Source organism: Scyliorhinus torazame, chromosome 4 (assembly GCF_047496885.1).
Source record: "Scyliorhinus torazame isolate Kashiwa2021f chromosome 4, sScyTor2.1, whole genome shotgun sequence".
Lineage (NCBI taxonomy): Eukaryota > Metazoa > Chordata > Chondrichthyes > Carcharhiniformes > Scyliorhinidae > Scyliorhinus > Scyliorhinus torazame.
In genome coordinates this window covers 319,990,768-320,015,250 of record NC_092710.1, presented here as the reverse complement: position 1 = coordinate 320,015,250, position 24,483 = coordinate 319,990,768, and the positions used below count along the sequence as shown (strand labels likewise).

At 45.2% G+C, this 24,483-nt stretch overlaps 1 protein-coding gene across 2 annotated transcripts in view; it reads left to right on the top strand.

Annotated features, from left to right (window-relative positions):
- slc4a1ap (solute carrier family 4 member 1 adaptor protein) overlaps positions 1–24,483 on the top strand; it is a 183,646-nt gene that overhangs the window by 128,233 nt on the left and 30,930 nt on the right. For both annotated transcript variants that reach the window (XM_072500163.1, XM_072500164.1), the window contains one exon: positions 14,208–14,406. In XM_072500163.1, the coding sequence (XP_072356264.1) occupies positions 14,208–14,406 (199 nt within the window). The remainder of the gene's footprint in view (positions 1–14,207; positions 14,407–24,483) is intronic.

The window sequence follows — 24,483 nt, the reverse complement described above, 5'->3', positions numbered from 1 at the left end:
TCGTGCTCTGAGAAACATTCCAGTGAGATGATAGCCATTCACCACCTGTTACCGGGCAGAGCACAGGCTTCTGGGCCAATTTATTGGCCACCAGCAATCTCAGTCAGACCGCGTCATCACTGGGTCCAGCTAATCTCCAATCACCAGTCTAAAACAGCACAGCCTTCTGAAATATGCTTGTTTGAATGAAAGGCTGCTTACAGGCTGCTTTGCCCTCACTGTACAGGCCCATTCAGCTTTCATGGATCAAAAATAAGAGAAAGGGAAAATAAGAGAATAAACAAAACAAACAGAAATTACCTTTATATTATTCGTTTCAACCACTCCCTTTGCTAGTGAGTCCCACTTTTCAACCACACTTTGGATGAAGAAGTTTCTTCTGAACTCCCTATTGGTGTTCTTGGTGACTATTTTATATTGGTGGCCTCTAGTTATGCTCTTCCCCATGAGACAAAACATTCTCTCTGTATCCACTCAAAACCTTTCATCATTTTGAAGACCTCTTAGTTCATCCTTCAGCCTTTTTTTCAAGCGAGTCTGTCAATCCTTTCCTGGACCCATTCCTTTGTGCTATAACCCTTGTAAATCTCTCTGCACCCACTCCAATGCTTTTTTATAATATGGTGATCAGAACGACCCTCAATCCTTTAACTGTGATCTAACCAAGATTAGGTTCAGCATAGCATCTCTGATTTTTAATTCTGTCCCTTTAGAGATGAAAGCTAGTGCTTGGTTTGGTTTATTTTATGGCCTTGCTAATCCGTGGTGCAATTTTTAGTGATTGGTGTATTTTTCTCTGTACCCCACTTAGATTGGCATTTTCCAAATAATAAGTGACTTCCTCATTCTTCCTACCAAAATATACTACCATATTTGTCTTTGTTGAAATTTATTTGTCAATTGCTTGCCCACTGTGCAAGTATGTTAATGACCTCTTGTAATTTGTTACAGTTCTCACAGTATTGACAATACCCCTAAATTTGATGTCACTTAGAAATGATAACTTTGATTCCAAAGTCCAAATCGTTAATGTAAAACTAATCCTAGTGGAACAGCACTTCCAACCTTATGCCAGTCTGAATAATAACCCTTTATTCTTGCATCTGGTGCAAACGTAAACCTGGAAAGGTGGCCAATCTATGGCTTACAAAGGAAATTAATATAGTATTCGATCCAAAAATGAAGCATACTAATTGGCCAAGAAAATTAGGCAGCACAATGGCACAGTGGTCAGCATTGCTGCCTCACACCTCCAGGGGTCGGGTTCAATTCCTGCCTCGGGTGACTGGCTGTGTGGAGTTTGCACTTTCTCCCAGTGTCTGCGTGGGTTTCCTCCGGGTGCTCTGGTTTCCTCCCACAGTCCAAAGATGTGCAGGTTAGGTGGACTGGCCATGCTAAATTGCCCCTTAGTGTCCAAAAGGTTCGGTGGAGTTACGGGGATCGGGTGGAGGCGTGTGCTTAAGTAAGGTGCTCTTTCCAAGGACCGGTGCAGACTCAATTGGCCGACTTCTGCACTTTCGGCATTCTGTGATTCTATGACCTGAGGACTGGGAGCAGTTTAGAATTCCGCAAAAATGGATCAAAGGATTGATTAAGAAGGGCAAAATAGAGTACCAGAGTAAGCTTGTGGGGAACATAAAAACTGACTCAAAAGTTTCTATGGGTATGTGAAGAGAAAAAGATTGGTGAAGACAAGTGTAGGTCCCTTACAGTCAGAAACATTTCTTAACCCTCACTAACTGCGATCCCCCCTGCTCCCCCAGCCACCCATATATGTCGCCACTCCTACCCTCCTCTTCCACGTCCGGGAGCAGCAACCACTCCAATAGGGTATACTCTGGTAATTTTGGAAACCCTCTCCATTCCTTCTGCGCAAAGTCCCTCACTTCCATATACCTAAATTGAAAAATGAAAATCGCTTATTGTCACAAGTAGGCTTCAAATGAAGTTACTGTGCAAAGCCCCTAGTCGCCACATTCCGTCGCCTTTTCGGGGAGGCTGTTACGGGAATTGAACCGTGCTGCTGGCCTGCCTTGGTCTGCTTTCAAAGCCAGCGATTTAGCCCTGTGCTAAACAGCCCCTATATTTGCTTCCCTTCGGACGCTCCTGACTCTCCCGCAGCTCTTCTAGACTTACAAACCTCTCCTCCAGGTATAGAGCCGTCACCCTGACCAGTCCCACCTCTCCACCTCCTAAACATGCCAAATGTCTCCCCCGGCTTAAACACGTGGTTCTCACACAGCGGTGTTAACACTGACCTTTCTCCTCAACTGGTTCCACACCCTAATCGTGGACTACAACTGGGCTCTCCGTATACCTCCTTGAAGCCAGTGGTAGTGCCGCCGCCACCATGGCCCTTAGGCTGGACCCCCTACAGACTCCTCCAGAGGCCAAAACACATGTTTTCAAGAAGCAATTAGATATAGTTCTTGGAGCGAAGGGGATCAAAGGACATTGGGGGGTGGGAGGAAGCGGGTTCTGGCTATTGAGTTGGATGATCAGCCATGATCATAATGAATGGTGGAGTAGGCTTGAAGGGCCGAATGATCTCCTCCTGCCCCTAATTTCTGTGTTTATATTCCCACTGTCTGCTCTCAGTTTTGAAGCCAAATAGCAATTAATTCTGCCATTTGTCCCCTGACTCCACATTCTCTGGCCTTATTGCATCTTGTCGTTACCATTACCATTGTCTATTCTCTCTGATTTGTGTGATAATTTACAAATAATCTGCAGCAAATTTACATTCTGATTAACTCAACAAGGTTCAGTTTTTTTTCATTTCAAGAAACCCGGAGGAGGAATAGCTGCAATTTCTCACTGCATTGCACATGCACACACGCACAGACACACACATACACACTCGCAGAGGCACACACACACAGGCACATGCATACGCGCGCACACAGGATATTTTCTATATATATTCATGATATATATATATATATATACACACACAGACGCATATATACACACACACACATGCCACAGGGATATATACATATACACACACATATATACACTCACAGGCACATATATACACTTACACCAGCACATATATGCACACAGGCAATATACATACACACATATACATATATATATATATTATACATGCGCACATACATAAACACAGGCATATATATATACACACACACACACAGGCATATATATATATATACATACAGATACGCATATGCACGCACACAGGCACATATATACAAGCACATATACTCATGCACATATACACACACACATGCAGGCATATATATATATATATATATATATATATATACACGCAGGCATATATATATACACGCACACCGGCACATATATACTCAACCACCCACAATGAGACACATATATGCACACGCATGCACTGAGGCATATATACGTGCGCGCACGCACATACACACACACACACCAAGACATATATAAATGCACACACACAAAAAAACAAGTACATATATAATCACAATCACATATATACACTGTTTTGACACCCTGGGCAAGTGTGCGTTCAATTCCAGCCCCACTCATCTCGGAGTTACCGACACAAGTGAATTAACCAATAATTATAAAAGTTCACAAAATCATTCGTCCTAGTCTGCCCAATAATTTACAGTACCAGCTTTATAAGTTGAAACACAATGTTCTCCCGCCAGAGCTGAGTTTTACGACCCCCTTGCGGTAGTAAAGCAGGATGAAATTCAGTGTTCCACGCCCAATTACTATTTATTTTTACTTTTTTTTTTTAAATTTAGTGTACCCAATTCATTTGTTCCAATTAAGGGGCAATTTTAGCATGGGGTCCTGGTCAAAAGATGAGAGTCCTTGCTTCAGGGGATGGGTTTTTCCGTGTATCCTCTTCACAGTATGAGTGTGGTTTAAAGTCTCTGGCCTGCAGCATGTAATATTCTTTGCAGCTCAGAGGATATCTTCTAGCTTTTCCGGCAGAGGCCTCTTGCATCACAGCAGCCTCTTTCTTTCAGAGGGAACTGTCAGATTCTGGTCTCTGCTTCACCTCAGCCTCTTTCCTTCAGAGAGAGGTTGATCAGATTTTGGAATATGCTTGCACAACCTTTCTGGAGAAAGTGACAGCTCTAACACTGAATTTCTAGAGAGAATTCATGAGCCCTTTGAGAAAGAGGGTTCGTATCTCCCCATCGAGTTTGCAGAATTGGAAGTGAAATGAAAACCAGTCTTGTCACACTGAGAAACATTCCAGAGAAATTAAAACCAGCCACCACTGGTTACCGGCAAAGCCCAGCATTTTGAGCCAGTTCATTGGCCGCCAGCCAAGTCCGTCAAACTGAGTCATCACTGATCTCTCCTTCCTGATATCAGGGCAAAGCCTGCATTAAAGTCACAGGTCCATTAATCATCCATGGATCTAAATTGTAACAGCAAACAAATGAAAAAGGAAAATAAGGAATAAACAGGGTTTAAACAAGAGAATCCTTAACTCATACACAGTGAGATGAGAGTGACTATCCTTGACATCAAGGCAGCATTTGACCGAGGATGGTATCAAGGAGCCCAAGCAAAACTGGAGTGTGTGGGAATCGGGGAAATCTCTCTGCTGGTTGGAGTCATTATTGGCACAAAGGAAGATGGCCACTGGAGGTCAATCATCTCGCTTCCAGGACAGAGTTTTTCGAGGAAATGACAAAGATGATAGATGAGGGAAAGGTGGTAGATGCAGTGATCCACTGAAAGTGGCAACGCATGTGGATAAGGTAGTCAAGAAGGCATACGGCATTCTGGCCATCATCAGTCAGGGCATTGAATATAAGAATTGACAAGTCATGTTGCAGCTGTACAGGACCTTAGTTAGGCCTCAGTTGGAATATTGTGTACAATTCTGGTCGCCACACTACCATAAGGATGTATATGTTTTGGAGAGGGTACAGAAGCGGTTTACTAGGATGTTGCCTGGTATGTAGGGCATTCGCTATGACGAGAGGTTGGATAAACTCGGTTTGTTCTGGAACGACGGAGGTTGAGAGGCGACCTGATAGTGGTCTACAAGAGATTATGAGTGGCATGGACAGAGTGGATAGTCGGATGCTCTTTCCTAGGGTAGGAGAGTCAAGTACTAGGGGTCATAGGTTTAAATTGTGTGGGGAAAAGTTGAGAACAGATGTGCAAAGTTCTTACACAGAGGGTGGTAGATATATGATATACGCTGCCTGGGAAGTGGTGGGCATTTAAGGGGCATCTAGACAAATATATGAGTAGGGTGAGAATGGAAGGATACGGACTCCGTAAGTGCATACGGTTTTATTTTTAGGCAGGTACCATGGTCGCCGCAGGCTTGGAGGGCCTATTCCTGTGCTGTCTTGTTTTTTGTTCTTTGTTATCACTGCAGGAGTTCCTCAGGGTGCTATCCTAGGCCCAGCCATCTTCAGCTGCTTCATCAATGGCCTCCCTTACATCACAAGGTCTGAAGTGGGGATGATTGCGGATGGCTGCACAATGTCCAGCACCATTCACGACTCCTCAGATAATGAAGCAGTCCATGTCCAAATGCAGCAAGACCTGGACAATACCCAGGCTTGGGCTGACAAGTGGCAAGTTACATTTGTGCCACACAAGTGCCAGGCAATGACCATCTCCTACAAGAGAGGATCTAACCATCGCCCCTTGACATTCAATGGCACTACCAACGCTGGATCCTCCACAATCAACACCCTGTGGGGTACCATTGATCAGAAACTGAACTGGATTAGCCACAATAATACTGTGACTACTAGAGCAGGTCAAAGGTTAGGAATTCAGCGATGAATAACTCGCCTCCTGACCCCCAAAGCCTGTGCACCATCTACACGGCACAAATCAGGAGTGTAAAGGAATACTCTCCACTTGCCTGGATGAGTGCAGCTCCAACAACACTCAAGAAGCTCAACACCATACAGGACAATGTAGCCCAATTGATTGCTACCCCTTCCACAAAACATTCACCCCCTCCACCGCCGACGAGCAGTGGCAGCTGTATGTACCATCTACAAGGCGCACTGCAGTAACTCACCAAGGTTCCTCAGATAGCACCTTCTAAACCCACGACCACTGCCATCTAGAAGGACAGGAGCAGCAGATAACTGGGAGCCCCACCACCTGGAGGTTCCCCTCCAAGTCACGCACCACGCCGACTTGGAAATATATCGCCGTTCCTTCACTGTCGCTGAGCCAAAATATTGGAACTCTCCTTAACAGCACTGGCGGTGCACCTACATCTGAGGAACTGCAGCGGTTGAAGAAGGCAGCTCACCCTCACCTTCTGAAGGGCAACAAGGGATGGGCAATAAATGCTGGCTGAGCCACATCCCGTAAAAATGAATACACACACACGCACATAAATACACACACACTACAGGGAGGAACTTTTTAAACATGAGTTTTATAATACAAGAGCCACAGAAATAAATATTAGTTCACCTGTTTCTCGAGTCAGCGTCCAATGAGATATTCTTTCACGTAGGTGTTTGAGTTCAGAAGGCTGAAGACCGAAGTTGTTCAATTTGCAGTTGGCATGGATAGCACAAGACGTAACAGGTACATCGACTGGTTCAGTTCTGCAGGTAGTGGTACAAAATCTTCCAGCAGAGATGGGTTTTGTGGCACTGGCTGTTATTCTGCCAGAAGGGGCCTGCATCTTGGTGGCTCACCAGTTGGGCGTTGAACCAGCAGTCTCAGGGTTTCTCAGTTCTTCTAAAGGCAGAGGGAGATTTCATATTTGTCACTTGTTCATGTGACCTCTTTCTCCATAATGATTTCAATAGGGATGTTTATCTAGTGTCTGGAACTAGCTTTGATTTCAGGTCAGCAAAAGTCCCAGTCTTTAGCTGTTGAAAAGAGTTACCATTCATATTGATGGCGTGGTGCTGGAAAGCCACTGTCTGGGCAAACTCACAGACTCCACCAGCAAGGTGAGCTTATCAGATACAAATTACATCCCTTTTGTTCCTGTTTGAAATGCATTTGGACAGACCCAGATGTGTTCTGAATCTTTTAGCAACTCTGCGAGCCTAATGAATTTCAGTGTGACCTCCTAGTTTGCATGATTACAAGGTGACATTCCACCAACTGAAAAAATAATTTGTTCTTGTAAACAAACCCTGGAGCTAGCTCTCAGGCAAAAGGTCATGGTTGTGGTCATGTGGCTTGCAGCAGCCACCTTTTTGCTTCAGCAGAAAGTATTTTTGTTCAGAAAAATAGCAATGAGAATAAAGTACTGGATTCCTTTTCATGTACCAGTGACTCGACAATTATATTTCTCAATTGTCGATGTTTTTCTATTCTCTCCTCTTCGGCAAGATTCAGTTATTTTTCTGTCACTGATGTTAGGATGTCTGGTCTATAATTCCCTGGACGTTTTCTGTCTCCATTCTTAAATATAAGAATTACCTTAGCTCTCTGCTGATCCTTTGGCACTACACCTTTTTGAAAAAATATTTGAGTCATATCTGCTACCTCTTCTGTTGATAATTTTAAAATATGTGGCTTAAATCCATCCATACCATGGCCTTGATCCTTTGATGTCATGTTTACCTGTTCTGTCTCCCGGTAAACACCAAAGCAAAATAATTATTTAGTATTTCTTCCGTCTATCATTCCTGTGGTATTATCCTATTTGTTCCTTAATGGTCCTTTTCCAACCACAGCCTTCCTTTCTTGTATTATAATAATAATAATAATAATCTTTTATTGCCACAAGTATGAAGTTACTGTAAAAAGCCCCTAGTCGCCACATTCCGGCGCCTGTTCGGGTAAGCTGGTACGGGAATTGAACCCCCGCTGCTGGCCTTGTTCACAAACTAGCTGCCTAGCCCACTGAGCTAAACCAGTCCTAAACCACTATTGATGTGCCGGTAAAATATTTTGCTCTTTTGTTTAATGTCCCTTAATTAACCTGCGATGTTCTTTCTTCTTTCACTGGGGAGTGTTAAGGGTTTGGACAAAGGGTGGTATCATGGCCGGTACAAGCTTGGAGGGCCGAGGGGTCTGTTCCTGTACTGTATTGTTCTTTGTTCTTTCACTTCAGGAATCTGGGTGTCAACCAGCCCAGGCTGATTTCTGCTGGTAGTAAAGATCAAACAAAAAATAACTCTGTCCAGATTCAGTTCAGCTTGTGTAACTCTTCAAAATGGAGGTGGCAGCCATTTGACACAAATTGGCAATCTTAATCCAGAGATGTTCTGTCAATTGCCGCTATTAGAGATGGAGATGTGATGCTGATACAGTAGGGGTGCCATTATAAGGTTAGGATTAAGGCTTATCAAGGCAAATTAAAAGAAAGCTCTGTTCTCCATCTGAGTTGTGTTGTCAAATATCTGTGCCTTTGCTCATTTTCTAAATTGGGTTTGCAACTATTGGTTCTGATCAAGGGCTCGAAGGGATTCATTTTCTTCACTTTGATATACAATGTGCCGAGGCTGACTGCGTTAGTATTTTAAATTGCAAAGTGGTCTTATTCATTCTTTGCTCGATCGGTGGCTTGTTATGATCTACAATTGCAGAATATATTTTATTAACAAATTGTATAGCTTTGCCAGTTGTATAGTTCATCATATCCTTAGGTTAAAAATGTTTAACTTAAAAAAAAAAAGATCTTGGCCGGAATTCTCTATTTGGGAACTAAATGTTGCCGCCGGGTTTGAATAGTGTGCATAGAAACATAGAAAATAGAAGCAGGAGCAGGCCATTCGGCCCTTCAAGCCTGCCCTGCTATTCATTATGATCATGGCTGATCATCAAGTTCAATACCCTGATTCATCCTTCCCCTCATATCCCTTGATCCCTTTAGCTGCAAGAGCAATATCTAATTCCTTCTCGAAATTGCACACTGTTTTGGCCTCAACTACTTTCTGTGGCAGCAAATTCCACAGATTTCTCACTCTCTGGGTGAAGAAATTTCTCCTCACCTCAGTCCTAAAGGTCCCTTATCCTCAAACTATGACCCCTAATTCTGGACTCTCCCACCATCGTGAACATTTTTTCTGAATCTACCCTGTTAGAATTTTATAAGTTTCTATGAGATCCACTCTCACTCTTCTAAACTCCAATAAATATAAACCTAACCGATTTAGTCTCTCCTCATATGACAGACCCGCCATCCCAGGAATCGGCCTGGTTAACCTTTGCAGCACTCGCTACAAAGCAAGAACTTCTTTCCTAAGATAAGGACACCAAAACTGCACACACTACTCCAAGTGTGGCCTCACAATGCCCTATACAATTGCAGTAAAACATCCCTATTCCTATACCCAAATCCTCTCACTATGAAAACCAACATATCATTTTCCTTCTTTACTGCTTACTGTTCCTGCACGCTTACTTTCAGCGACTGATGTACGAGGGCACCAAGGTCTTGAGAGTATCCACCTCTCAATTTACACCCAGCCAAATAATAATCTGTCTTCCTATTTTTGTGGATAACCTCACATTTGGCCACATTATACTGAATCTGCCATGCATGGGCCCACTCACCTAGCCTGTCCAAATCCCACTGAAGCATCTCTGCATCCTCCTCAGAGCTCACCCTCCCATCCAACTTTGTATCATCTGCAAATTTGGAGATAATAAAGATAACAAAGAAAAGTACAGCACAGGGACAGTCCCTTCGTCACTCCAAGCCTGATCTCGATTATGATGCCCTCACTAAAATCAAAACCTTCTGCCCTTACTGATCGATATCACTCTATTTCTTCCATATTCATGTCCATCCAGATGCCTCTTAAATGTTGCTAATGTATCTGCTTCTACCACGTCCTCTGGCAGTGCGTTCCAGGCACCCACGTGAAAAACATATCCTGCACATCTCCCTTAAACTTTCTCCCTCTCACCTTGAACCTGTCCCCCTTATAATTGGCACTTCTATAGTTGGAAAAAGCCTCTGACTATTGACCCTCGGTCTCCGTCTTTCCAGTGAAAACAATCCTAGTTTATTCAACCTCTCTCATAGCCAACACCCTCGAGACCAGGCAACATCCTGGTGAACCTTATTTGCACTCTCTCCAAAGCTTTCACGTCCTTCTGATAATGTGGTGACCAGAACTGCACACAATTTTCCATATGCGGCCTAACCAAGGTTTTATATAGCTGCAACATGATTTCCCAACTATTGTACTCAATGCCCCAGCTGATAAAGGCAAGAATGCCATATGTCTCCTTAATCACTTTGGACTCCTGTGTTGCCACCTTTATGGAACTGTGGACCTGCACGCCCAGATCCCTCTGTATGTTAATGTTCCTCAGGGTTCTGCCATTTACAGTATAATTCATACCTAAATTTGATCCTCCAAAATGCATCACCTTGCATTTGTCCGGATTAAGCTTCATCTGCCATTTCTGTGCCAAAGTCCCAATCTATCTATATCCTGTTGTATCCTCTGACAATCCTCGGCACGATCAGCAACTCCGCCAATCTTTGTGTCATCCATAAACGTACTAATCAGACCATCCACAGATTTCTCCAGATCATTTATATATACTACAAACAACAGAGGTCCCAGCACTGATCCCTGAGGAACACCACTAGCTACAGATCACCATTCTGAAAAACACCCTTCCACCGCTACGCTCTGTCAGTTCTATATCCATCTCGCCAGCCCACCCCGAATCCCATGTGATTTTAGTTTTTGTACCAGTCTGCCATGAGGGACCTTGTCAAACGCCTTACTAAAGTCCATATAAGCCACATCCACAGGCCTTCCCTCATCACTGTTCTTTGTCACCTCTTTTAAAAACTCAATCAAGTTCCCCATACAAAATCATGCTGCCTGTCACTAACTCATCCATTTTTCTGCAAATGTGCATATATTCTGTCTGTGCAGCACGGTAGCACAGTGGTTAGCACTGTGGCTTCACAGCACCAGGGTCCCAGGTTCGATTCCCCGCTGGGTCACTGTCTGTGTGGAGTCTGCACACTCTCCCCCTGTCTGCCGGGTGCTCCGCATTCCTCCCACAGTCCAAAGAAGTGCAGGTTAGCTGGATTGGACATGCTAAACTGCCCTTAGTGTCCAAAACGGTGAGGAGGGGTTATTGGGTTATGGGGGTAGGGTAGAAGTGAGGGCTTAAAATATGGGTCGGTGCCGACTCGATGGGCCGAATGGCCTCCTTCTGCACCTGGATGTTCTATGTTCTCAGTATCTTTTCCAAAAGCTTTAGATCCCTTGTCCAAATCATTAATATAGAATGTGAACATTTGGGGTCCTAGCACAGATCCCTGCGGTACTGCCTGCAATCTGAAAAAGACCCATTTATTCCAACTTTTTGCTTCCTGTCTGCTAACCAGCATTCTATCCATCTCACGACACTACAAGTAATCCCATGAGCTTTAGCTTTACATATTAACCTGCTGTTGAGATCTTGTCGAAAGCAATTTGTGTTTCCGTTGGGCACGTTATTCGGTAAGTAAGTCAGGACCAGCACTCTGCCTGCGCAAATTCAGACCAATTCCCGGCCCAGCGGGCATTGTAACCGCTGGGTTTGAGTTAGCGTTAAAGAACCTGACAGCTGGAGCTGGTTTTAAGCGCTCCACTTACCGCACACTCACTGCAGCCACCAAGATGGGTCACACAAGACCTGCCCCCGAATTTGGGAGTCCGAGGTGGACCACAGCTCCGTATCATTGAGGAGTGGAGGGACACCATCTTCCCCAGGGTGGGCCACAGACTCGGGTCTGCCCACCTGAACACCGCCTGGGAGATGGTGGTGAGACGGTCAGTGTTGCCAGCCTCGCCAGGAGGAGACAGCTGGTGAAGTGGAGCAGGGGGAGTCGCTGGTGAGGCCTCTACCTTGAGAGGGGCAAAGAACCGGGGAGGGTTCCAAGGCCACGGTACAGGTGTCCTCTGGTTGGGGCGAGCTCTGCTAATCCCCTACTTCCTGAGTCAGACCACCCCGATCCCAATAGGGTCATCCCAAATCCACGGACTTCGCAGCATGACGCTCCCTGCCCCTGACCCCGGCCTCGGTAGTCACACCCCTCCCTCCCCGCCCCCAGCAAGCCCAACACATTTTGAGACTTTTTCTGTGCATTTTTCCTCCCCCTATGCAGCCATGACTCCCAACTCCGCTAGTTCATACTTGCACTAATTCATACCCGCGAGACCTCCACCTAAGTGGGGCGGAGCATCGTGGAAGGGTTGAGCACGAAGTGTCCAAGCCGCTAATATTGAAATTCATGGAAATGAGGGTTTTGCATGGCTCCTCCGGCCTGGGGTGCAGACATCGATATCGCTGCCAGCGATGGACCAGGGAATGGCGTCAGAATCGGCGGCGGGCTCAAACCTTCATTTTTTGATTACCCACTGTTCTCCGTCCAATCGCAATTCGGGCTTCCGGTGTTGCGAAGTGGAAAATTCAGCTCCTTATCTCACTTTGCCTTTGACACCTGTCTGTCAATGTTGTGTCCATCATTCTATTATCGTTTGTAATCTATTCTTCCACTGCCTCCCTGAGTGGGCTTCTGCATGTGTTCACCTTCTCCATTTTCTTCAGGCAAGAGGAGACTTTGAGGTGTGAAACTGGGGAAAAGTGTTATTGTGGGTGAAGACCCGGAGAAAGTGAGTAGCTTCGAGTTCCTGGGGGCAGTGCTGGCAGAAGATGGAAATTAAGCAATGGATTAGCAGCATTGGGTGGAATAATTGAAGGAAGTGCAGTGAAGTGTGATGTGATGTAAAAGTGTTGCTGAAACTGAAAGGAAGAAACTAACAACTGTTGTGAGACAGGCTTTATTAGAAGGTACAGAAACCTGGCCAATGTAAAGAAGATGGACTGGATACTAAAGAGATGCAGATGCTGGAATGTGTGTGTGTGGAGTGACAAGAAAGGACAAGATCAGGTACCAGGACATGAGGGGTCAGTGAAGATTGTGGAAGGGTCAAAGACAGCAGTCGATAAGAAATTGGAAATGGTCTAATTATCTGTGATGGAGAGAGGGGAGACATAGAACATACAGTGCAGAAGGAGGCCATTCGGCCCATCGAGTCTGCACCGACCCACTTAAGCCCTCACTTCCACCCTAACCCAATAACCCCTCCTAAACGTTTTGGTCAGTAAGGACAATTTATCGTGGCTAATCCATCTAACCTGCACATTTTTGGACTGTGGGAGGAAACCGGAGCACCCGGAGGAAACCCACGCAGACACGGGGAGAACGTGCAGACTCCGCACAGACAGTGACCCAGTGGGGAATCGAACCTGGGTCCCTGGTGCTGTGAAGCCACAGTGCTAGCCACTGTGCTACCGTGCTGCCCAACATATAGTGAGGTGAGTGATGGAGATTGAACTGCCAGCCTGAAGGAGAAGAGGAAGATCTGAGATCAGATGGAAGGATGTGTGACTTAAATGCAGAAAGATTGGAAGAGGAATGGGTGACTGACAGGCGAAGATAGAGAAGGGTGTTCAGCCAGCAGTGTGCTGACCCCAAGTAAAATGGGAGAAGCTGAAAGAAGAGGAGAATTTGAAGTCATCTACTTGAAGGCTTCAAAATTATAAAGTGAATTGATAAAAGTTCATTCAGACTTACTGGTCAATTCCCCTATTTCCTTTTCAGTGCCCTTGAAAGTGTCTTCTCCCAGATCCAATACCCATTTCTCCGACATCTTCCTGTTTTAATCTTTCCAAAAGCATTTTCTCCCCTTCTATAACATCAAAATGGTCTTAATCACACAATGGAATTCATTCTTCAAAACCCCCCAGATCTTCAGCTCCCCCTCTTTTAAAATATCTTTGTCCATTTTTTTTTAAACTGTGTTTTTGGTCATCTAATAGTTCTTTCTTGAATTCAACGTTCGTATTTTTTTTATTTAAGGCCTTGTGTCTCTGTGAAGTACCTTGGGACTTGGCTCTGTGTTAAATTTGTTCATCAATACAATTAGTTGCTGGTTAAAACATTTGACTACCAGGAGACATGGGTTAGGATAAAGAAGCAAGGTCATCCTAAACTTGTTCACCCAAAAAGTAATGGAGTTGTGAAATAAGTTACTCGGGAAGGACACCAAATTGGGTAATAAAAATGGGTCCAAGAGGCATCAAGAAGCAATTCTGGTGAGGACATAAGGCAACTAGTGAGGAGGAACCTGATGGTATTGTCCTATCCGAAAGGATAAGTTATCTGGGGCGAATGACAAGTTCTTCCATTCTGAAAAAGCCTTCCAAACTCTTGGCGGTAACAAAAAGCTGTGTTTACAATTTTTCTTCCTTTACAGAGATTGCCACCTAAACGCCCTGAGCCGCCCAGTAGTTTCTTTAACATGAAGGAAAGCCAAGTAACAGAAGAGGAGGAGGAGGAGGAGGACGAAGCAGACAGGAACAAGCCTGCTGGTTGGACCCAAGGGCAAGAAATGGAACAAGACGCAGTCCTGTCTCATCCGACCGAATTAGTGGAATTTCCCAGCCTGGATAACGGTGAGTTAAGTATTCCTAACTGCCTGAATTAGGAATCATGGGCCAGGAGGAGGGAGCCTTCCCAATCTGCGCTGCTTTATTGATCTTGTTGACTAGAGAAAGGAAGAGACAATTAGCAGGATTCCCGCTCCTGATCTGCCATCCCACTGGAAATTGAGAGTATGTGGTCATCAATTGTGTAACACCATTATGAGTGGCTTTGATGCTATCCATGTTTAATTGTTTCACAGCGTGCGCCATCCAGATTAACACAAGAAAAACTGGTCAGGTTACAGTGCCTGGTGCCATTGGAACCCGCAACTACATCTGTTTTCTGTAACTTTGTAATAAATAATCAAAATGCTTGGGGGATAATTTGGAAGATTTCTTTTCTTCCTTGTGCCCTATTGTTGTAGCAGATCATGGGAAGCATCAGTGATTCTATTGAAGTGATTGATTGCTGAATTATCCTAAGTTAATTCAACATCTCAGTGCTGTCAAACTCCATCAACTCAATCCAATCAATTTCCAAAGGCACTAAAAACCATGTTCAATCCTCAAGTAACATCATGAATTATAGCCAGAATGGCAGACATTGGTTAACTTCCAAGTCAATCACACCTGGAGATCGCACTACGAAAAAAGACTGGGGTCCATTTAGCTATCCTCCACTCAGCTAATTTTGCTGGAGAGATAATGGGTGGCATGTTTAGTGTTTGTGGGGTGGGCCCGCCATTGGCTGGCGGTCCCGCCGTTGTCAACAGGGTTTCCCACTGTATGCACCCTCTGCCACTGGGGAACCCGCAGTGGGGGTGCACCGTCGGCGGGAACGGGAGTAAAATTACAGTAAATGATTCTGCGTTTATAGTTCATCAGTAAATGGAACTTGGTGCTCCCATTGCAAGGTCCAGTTCCACCTCCACTCTCACTGACCTACAGGATAACATCAACTTCACTCTAGAATTTTATTGACCAGACTTACTCTGGAACCATCTAAGCACTTCTTTAATTTAAGCGTTCATTTCTGGACACCTTCAGTAAGTCGATTGAGAATGCAATCGTAAACACATCACCCATGATCTCAATTACTGTGCTATCCAACATCTGACACCATTTGTAAGCTTTGATGGAGTTTGACAACACAGAGATGTTGAATTAATTTAGGATAATTCAGCAATCAATCATTTCAATGGAATCACTAATGCTTCCCATGATCTGCTACAACAATAGGGCAGAAGGAAGAAAATAAATCTTCCAAATTATTCACAGTCAGGAAACTGAGGTAGTTTTAATTTATTTATATTTGTACTTGTGGGTATTAGAAATAGGGTATAGCTTTAAGGAGGTTTAATTTTGTGATTCTGTATTGAAAGGATTAATGATTTCAGTTTGGTTCAGACACGTGTATGTAATGGGAGTTTACAACATGAAGGCAAACCGGGCTTAAAGGAAAACTAGATTGTTGCTTAGCAACCAGGGGCCACCCTAAGATAGAAACAACTTTTGAGTTAGTTTTAAACTGGACCCTGGAGAAACTGGACAGGGCAAGGGAGCTGCAGAAAGCAGACTTCCCAAAAGAACAAAAAAACGTCCAGGGTGTAGGGAGAAAAGCATGTCTCAGGAAGACAGTTAAAGGAACAAAGAATAAGAAGTTGAACGAGGTCCTGTTCAAGGGAATTCAAGTAAAAAGCAGTGAAAGTACTCGAGTGAGAGACAGCTGAAGGAACCAGATTTAAAATCAGAAAGGTGAGAAGCTAGATATCTGAGGTGAATCAACAGCTTGGTGACAACTTAATACAGCCTGTGAAACAGTAGTGGTCTATTGGCATGGTTGGGTACCTCAGAGAGTGTGCGGAAGCTTGAATGCATGTGGCAATCTAAGGTAGAGGACTACTGAAAGAAGAGATTGAAATCCTGGAAGTGGATCCTTGATGAAGTTACATTGGGTGGCATTTCCCACTTGGTTTCAGAATGGGACAACAGTTGGCCTATTAGTTTACATGCACTGTGTATTTACTGAGAACATCCCGAGTATAAGATAAATTGTAATTTGTGTTATCCTTTCAAATCTGTGTATACCTGTAACAATATATTATAGTCAATTTTTTCATGTTTAATAAATCTTTTATTATGTAGTTAAAAATTAATCCTGCGAATGTTCGTCCATGTCTCAATACAAAAAATAAAAGTTACAAACTATAGAGCTGGGGTTCTGCCCTGGGACCTGTCGAGTCATAACATCAGCTGGGATTGTAACAGTAATAGATTTCCCAAAAAGCGGGCTGGGTTTACAAGTGATTAAGGAGGCTATTAAGAAGAGACCGTTTAAATGTGATGCTAAATAGTCAAGAAAAGCATATTACCGTGACAAGTGAGAACAGTTTACCAGTACCAGAGGACGGGTGGGCAGATGAATCCAATTTTTGCGGCTGAAGGTTGTCATGATATTCAGATAAACATCATGGTGCAAACACACATACACACTGATGGACAGATCAACGGACCAATCAATACACACGCAACATCACAGCCAATCACAAGCAAGAGAAGACACACTATAAAACGGGGAACATGACACTTCCGGCTCATTCCAACAGGAGACAGCTCAGGATTGGCATTCTTCGACACCTCTCGGGATACGAAGATCTCGACTGATGCCAGCCAGTCCGGCATTGGGGCGGTACTCCTGCAACGGGATGACACTGCATCATGGGCCCCAGTCGCTTATGCCTCGCGGGCCATGACCCCCTCAGAACAGCGCTATGCGCAGATAGAGAAGGAGTGCCTGGGTTTGTTGACCGGAATAGATAAGTTCCATGATTACGTGTATGGTCTCCCCCAGTTTACCGTGGAAACCGACCATCGTCCCCTGGTCAGCATCATACATAAAGACCTGAACGAGATGACCCCCTCGCCTCCAGTGCATCCTGCTCAAGCTCCGGAAGTACGACTTCCAACTGGTCTACACCCCGGGTAAGGACCTCAGCATTGCGGATGCCTATCCAGAGCAGTAAGCACACCGCCCGATTCGGAGGGGTTCGTCTGTCAAGTCGAAGCGCATGTGGCCTTCACATCGGCCAATCTGCCAGATGATGATTCAAGTCTGGCCCGTATTCGCCGGGAGACTGCGGCTGACCCCCTTCTACAACGTGTGATACGCCAAATGACGGGATTGTGGCTCAAAGGACAGTGCCCACAATTCTACAATGCCCGGGACGACTTGGCCGTCATTGACGGTGTCCTCCTAAAGCTGGAACGGATTGTGATTCCACACAGCATGCACAAGCTGGTCCTCGACCAACTGCACGAAGGCCATCTCGGGGTTGAAAAGTGCAGACGGAGGGCCCGAGAAGCTGTATACTGGCCGGGCATCAGCGATGACATTGCCAACATGGTGCTCAGCTGCCCCACCTGCCAAAGGTTTCAGCCGGCACAGCCCCATGAGTTGGTGACTTCCCCCTGGGCGAAGGTGGGTGTGGACCTCTTACATGCGCTTGGCAGGGACTACGTAATCATCATAGATTACTTTTCAAATTATCCAGAGGTCATACGCCTGCATGATTTGACATTGTCCGCTGTCATCAGGGCATGCAAAGACACCTTCGCTCGACATGGCATTCCGATTACTGTCATGTCGGACAATGGGCCCTGTTTTGCAAGCCAAGAATGGTCTTCGTTTGCTGCTTCGTATGGCTTCACACACGTGACGTCCAGCCCTCTGCATCCCCAGTCAAATGGCAAGGCGGAAAAGGGCGTTCATATCGTCAAGCAGCTCCTCTGCAAGGCTGCTGATGCCGGATCGGATTTCTGCTTAGCCCTGCTGGCCTATCGCTCGGCCCCACTAGCCAGTGGCCCCTCACCAGCCCAGCTGTTGATGGGTCGAGCCCTCACGACCACTGTGCTATCCACCACGTTCCAGTACTGCAAAGGATGCGACAGCAGCGTGCTCAGCAGAAAGTGGCACACGACACTCGGGCAACTGATCTTCCTGCCTTGGCGCCTGGGGACAACGTCCGCATCCACCTACCAGAGGGTGGCTGGTTGGCAACTGCCGAAGTCCTCCGACGCGTGGCTCCCCGCTCGTTCCTGGTTCGCATGCCTGATTGCTCCATTCGCCGGCGCAATCGCCGGGCTCTTCGCCTGCTTCCGCGCTCGCTACGTGATCATACACCGGTGCCACGCCCTCCTGCTGTCGAATTCGTGGAGCTTCCTGCCACCATGCGCATTCCTCTGCTGCCTGTGGCCAGGCCCATTCCTCAGCCGGTGGTTCCTGACCCACCCTTGAGGCGGTCAACCCGAATTCATCGCCCACCTACTAGGCTGGACTTATGAGCCTGTTTGAACATTGGCCTCACTAAAAGTTTTATGCCACTATGTTAATAAGTTTCTCTTTTGTCGTTACAGGAGTTTGTTTTGATGCTTGATGTTTACACTTGTTTTGTTGATGGTACAACCTCGTTGCTATGTTGCACCCGACACCTTCCTATGTATATAGTTTAGCCTCATGTACATGTTGCAGATATTGCACACACACATTCAGCTGCACTCAGTACACATATATATTTATTACCACATAGGCACATATTCTTGTAAAAAGGGGGGGATGTCATGATATTCAGATAAACATCATGGTGCAAACACACATACACACTGATGGACAGATCAACGGACCAATCCATACACACGCAACATCACAGCCAATCACAAGCAAGAGCAGACACACTATAAAATGGGGAACATGACACTTCCGGCTCATTCCAACAGGAGACAGCTCAGGGCATAGAACTCACAGCAAGCCACTCAGACATTCACCATGTGCTGAGTGCCTCTCCAAGATAGTGTTAGGGCTGGGTCCACAGGTTAGAGGGTAATGAACAAACCACAGTAACCAGTTTACAAATGTTAATATTGTTAGTAATAAAACTGAGTTGTACCTTCCGCAACCGTGTTGGTTCGTCTGTGTAGCAGAGCACCCAACACAACAAAGGTGGCAATCTCTTGTCTCTTTTTCTTTCCTTTTATCTTTTCAAATTAAACAAAGTGCTGGGAAGCTCTTTGCTGGTTGACTTCCATTTGAAGAAGACTGAACCCTCCCTCTTCCGAGCATCTGTTCATATCCCTTATTTATAAGGACTAGTGGTTTTCCGCATGTTCAATCCCATCTAGTGGCTAGCACCGTGGCTCCACAGCGCCAGGCTCCCAGGTACGATCCACTGCTGGGTCACTGTCTGTGCGGAGTCTGCACGTTCTCCCTGTGTCTGCGTGGATTACCTCCGGGTGCTCCGGTTTCCCCTCTCAGTCCAAAGACGTGCAGGTTAGGTGGATTGGCCATGCTAAAGTGCCCTTAGTGTCCAAAAAGGTTAGGAGCGGTTATTGGGTTACGGGGATAGGGTGGAAGTGAGGGCTTAAGTGGGTCGGTGCAGACTCAATAGGCCAAATGGCCTCTTTCTGCACTATATGTTCTATGTTCTGTCTAACCAGTGACCACTTACAACAGTTACCCAAAGTGCAAGCCCATCATTTTGCCATGGGGTCACCTTTCAGCTTATCTCATGCTAGGTGCCATTTGTTAACTCCTGCCTGACACTTGTCTCAATAAGAATATACGAGATTCTATCCTGTCAACTCGGGAATGTCAACAATGAGGCCTGTACCAGGGAGGTCTTGATGCAAATCCCCTGAAAGCAACATTCTCCTTGGCCATTATCTCTGTTTCTCCCTGACCCTGGCAACTAAGTAACTATATTTGGAGAAAGAAAGATAACAACAACCTTTTGCTCCGCGATCATGGTAGCACAGTGGTTAGCACTGTTGCTTCTCAGCACCAGGGACCCGGTTTCGAATCCTGACTTGCGTCACTGTAGTGCAGAGACTGCACATTCTCCCCGTGTCTGCGTGGGTTTATTCTGGGTGCTCCGGTTTCCTCCCACAAGTCCCGAAGGGCGTGCTTGTTAGGTGAATTGGACATTCTGAATTCTCCCTCTGTGTACCCGAACAGGCGCTGGAATGTGGCGATTAGGGGCTTTTCACAGTAACTTCATTGCAGTGTTAATATAAGACTACTTGTGACATTAATAAAGTTTATTATTATCTATGCCTGCTGATTCTATAATATTCTTAAAGTTACCCTTTCTTACTGTAGCCTTGAGGTGCTTAATGGTAGCCTTTTCCTGTGTTCCACGAAGGATATTTGTTTATAGTTTTGTTCTTTAACATGCCTGCAGTACTTCCTGGCTACGAAACCTCTGCTCTTTGTGGTTTTTATAAATGACTTGGATGAGGAAGTGGAAGGGTGGGTTAGTAACTTTGCCGATGACACGAAGGTTGGTGGAGTTGTAGATAGTGTCGAAGGCTGTTGCAGGTTACAACAGGACATACAGTGCAGAAGGAGGCCATTCGGCCCATCGAGTCCACACCGACCCATGTAAGCCCTCACTTCCACCTTATCCCTGTAACCTAATAACCCCACCTAACCTTTTTGGACACTAAGGGCAATTTAGCATGGCCAATCCACTTAACCTTCACGTCTTTGGACTGTGGGAGGAAACCGGAGCACCCGGAGGAAACCCACGCAGACACGGGGAGAACATGCAGACTCCGCACAGACATTGACCCAACGGGGAATCGAACCTGGGACCCTGCTGCTGTGAAGCCACAGTGCTAGCCACTTGTGCTACTTGTGCCTGGGAGGACACTAAGGATCAATCCTTGGCTTCCTCGTTTTTCGCATCCACATAATATCACTCGGTGACATTATACAAAAACACATCAGGTTCCACATGTATATTAGTGACATTCAGAATTACCTCATCAACACCACCTCTCAACCCCACCCTCCGCAAACTCCATATCTTAGCTACTCTCCATTCCTTTTCCTGACCGCTGTCTCAGGCTGAACCAGACTGTTTGTAGCTTTGACACCCTTTTTGACCCAGCAATAAACTTTCAGTGACAGAACCTCTCCATCACCAAGGCAACCTACTTAAACTGTCATAACATCATCATTCTCCACCTCTTCCTCAGCCCACCTGCTGCTGAAATCTTAATCAGTGCTTTAGTTCCCTCTAGACTCACCAATGCTTTCTTGGCCAACCTCCCACCTTGTGCTTTCTGTAAACTTGAGCTTGTTCAAACCCTACTGCCCGTATCCTCACTGGCACAAAGTCCCATTCGCCGGTCACCCCTCTGCCTGCAGATCTCTACATTGGATTTTGGTTCAGTAAAGCCGAGATTTTAACATTCTCAAGCTCGTTTTCAAACCTATCCGTAGCCTTACCCCTCCATATCTCTGTACCCTCTGCAGCCCCCAAGCTCCTTGAGATCTCCGCACTCCTGCAATCCTGGCCTCTTGAGATTTTCTTTGCTCCACAATTCAACTGTATAGGGCCTAAGCTCTGGTAATCCCACTATTCAACTGTACAGGGCCTTAGCTCTGGAAAATTCCTCGCTAAACCTCTTAACTTTTTTCTCCTTCTTTAAGATGCTGCTTAACAGCTGCCTCGCCTGTTCTGATATCTCTTTGTGGTTCGGTGTCAAATTTTCTTTGATGACTCCTGTAAAATTCCTTTAGACATCTTACTGCTTTACAGGTGCTATATAAATGCAAGTAGTAATTGTTATGAGAGAAGATTCGGTTCTGTGCCAGCGAGCGTTGAGCTTGTAAAACTCAATCTGCGCCTCTCGCTATGCTCTAGCTAGTTCCCATTAGCAATTGCGCACCAACTTAACCTCAGTTCTGAACTCCAGTTCTTTTGGGCAAGCCTACTTGTTCCATCACTTGTTTTTTTTTATTCTTGGTGGCACACAATTTTCTTGGCATGACCTCAATCATCATTCTGTCCTGCATGGCTGCCTTCTCCCTCCGCACCCATTGTTTTGCTGTTGTTCAGGTTTGAAAGCCTGTGTTCTGCTCCAAGGAGTCTGACCTCAATTACAGTCAACTTGTTTCCAGCGGTGTAAATAGGGCCAGCAACGATTCTAATTTTTTTTTTTTTGGTAATATCTTTCTCGCATGAAACACGCAAAAATCACCCAAACCACGAGCAAAAGTTAACCCAACAGTTCAGAAAAGTTGGCAATTCGGGAATCGCCTTGATTACCAACCTGTGTCGTGAAAACAAATGGCCGTGTGAGCTTTGTAACTCGAGGCATAGGCGGGTGCACTCATTCAGCAGCATTGGAGGGGCATATTGGGAGAGGAGTGCGACATTCAGCTCTCGAGCATGCTTTGTCATTCAGTTCGATCGCCACTGTCCAACACCTTAGCTGCATCTTCCTGCCTTGGGACCATATCCGTTGGCACCTCCACGTAGGCATAAAAAATAACCAAAATGAAATGTGATTAAGTGAATCAAACTGCTGAAGGCACAAAGTTGGTTGTGCATTGTGGAAGATGAATTAGGTGCATGCTCTACTGGAACATTTAGGAATTTGTTATGACAAACGCTGTGCATTCTGAAAAATGAAATGAATGAATGAATGAAAATCGCTTATTCTAGTTAACTTCAAACACTAATTCTTCACTGTTAAATGTTTTTTACCCGTTTTCTTTTCGTTTTGAAGGAAAATTGGCATAATGAACCCGATTATTGCTTCCTCAGTAGCTAGTTTAACTGGAATTTTTTTTATCAAACTGTGTTTCTCCACTTCACCCCAACCCAGGTTATAGGCACTCCACTCCAGCCTGAATCCCAGCAGCAGAGACTCTCTCCCCTTTACCTGTTCTTGCCCAACCCTCCCTGTACTACAACAACCTACATCTCTTTCCTTGTTGAATTCAGTTTGGCAACTCCTTATCAACAAGTTCAGGTTGAAGTTACATTTGCCTTCTATGCCTGCTTGCTCCTGCTCCTGTGCTCAGAAAATCCTCCAAACTTCATCACATTCAGTGCTGCTCACCCTGACTTTGATACCACTGAGCATCTCTCATGATTGGATGCAGTTTCGGGTGATAGTTTAGCAATATTGTTGTTTTAAATCTTGTCAGTGCAAAACCTCAGGAGTGCACAGTAGTTGACAGTATTTGTACATGTATATTACATTTCATTGGGAAGGAGATAACAATGTGGAGACGTTGATCTGTGATAAGGGAGCTTTCCAAATTGACTCACCAACCGAGCAAAGGCAATGACTGAACTTGCAGTACATCGACTTTCTGTGTTGAAAAACACAGGCCTTGATTACTATTTGGCTACTGCAGCCTGTGGAAAATCACAAGCGGAGCAAAATTGCTAACTTCTTTCCAAATTATTTAAATTCTCACTGCCCTGACTTAAAACTGCATTGTGCGGTAGAGGAGCGATTAGCCGACCCATTGTTACAAGTTTCATAAATGTAAGGGTGCCATGAGTCAAGAATCATACAGCACAGAAGGGAATCATTAGGCCCACCTTGAAAGAATTGTCCAGTCAGTCCCATTCTCATGCTCTTTCCCCATAGCCCTGCAAATCTCTTTTTCAACTATGTGTGTGTAGGTGTTTAATATATATATATATAATAATCTTTATTAATAATAATCTAATAATAATAATCTTTATTGTCACAAGTAGGCTTACATAAACACTGCAATGAAGTTACTGTAAAATTCCCCAAGTTGCCACACTGTGGCGCCTGTTCGGGTACACAGAGGGAGAATTCAGAATGTCCAATTCACCTAACAGCACGTCTTTCAGGACTTGTGGGAGGAAACCGGGGCACCCGGAGGAAACCCACGCAGTCACGGGGAGAACTTGCAGACTCCGCACAGACAGTGACCCAAGCCAGGAATCGAACCTGGGACCCTGGAGCTATGAAGCAACACTGCTAACCACTGTGCTACCCTGCTGTAAATTTTCAAAGTTGCCATTACTAGATAATCATAAATCAGAGTAAAAGTAAATTCTTCTCACTTCCCCTGTGGCCTCCTGCCATTTACCTTAAATGTATAGCCTCTGATTACCGATCACCATGCCAATGAAAATTCTCTCTCTCTCTCCCAAATTCAATGCTAGGATGGAGCACCTATATTAAATCTCGTGTGCCCCCCCCCCCCCCCATTCTCTGCTCGAGTGTAGCAACCCCTCTGCCGTGAAATTTTGGAACACGGATTCCCAATTTTGC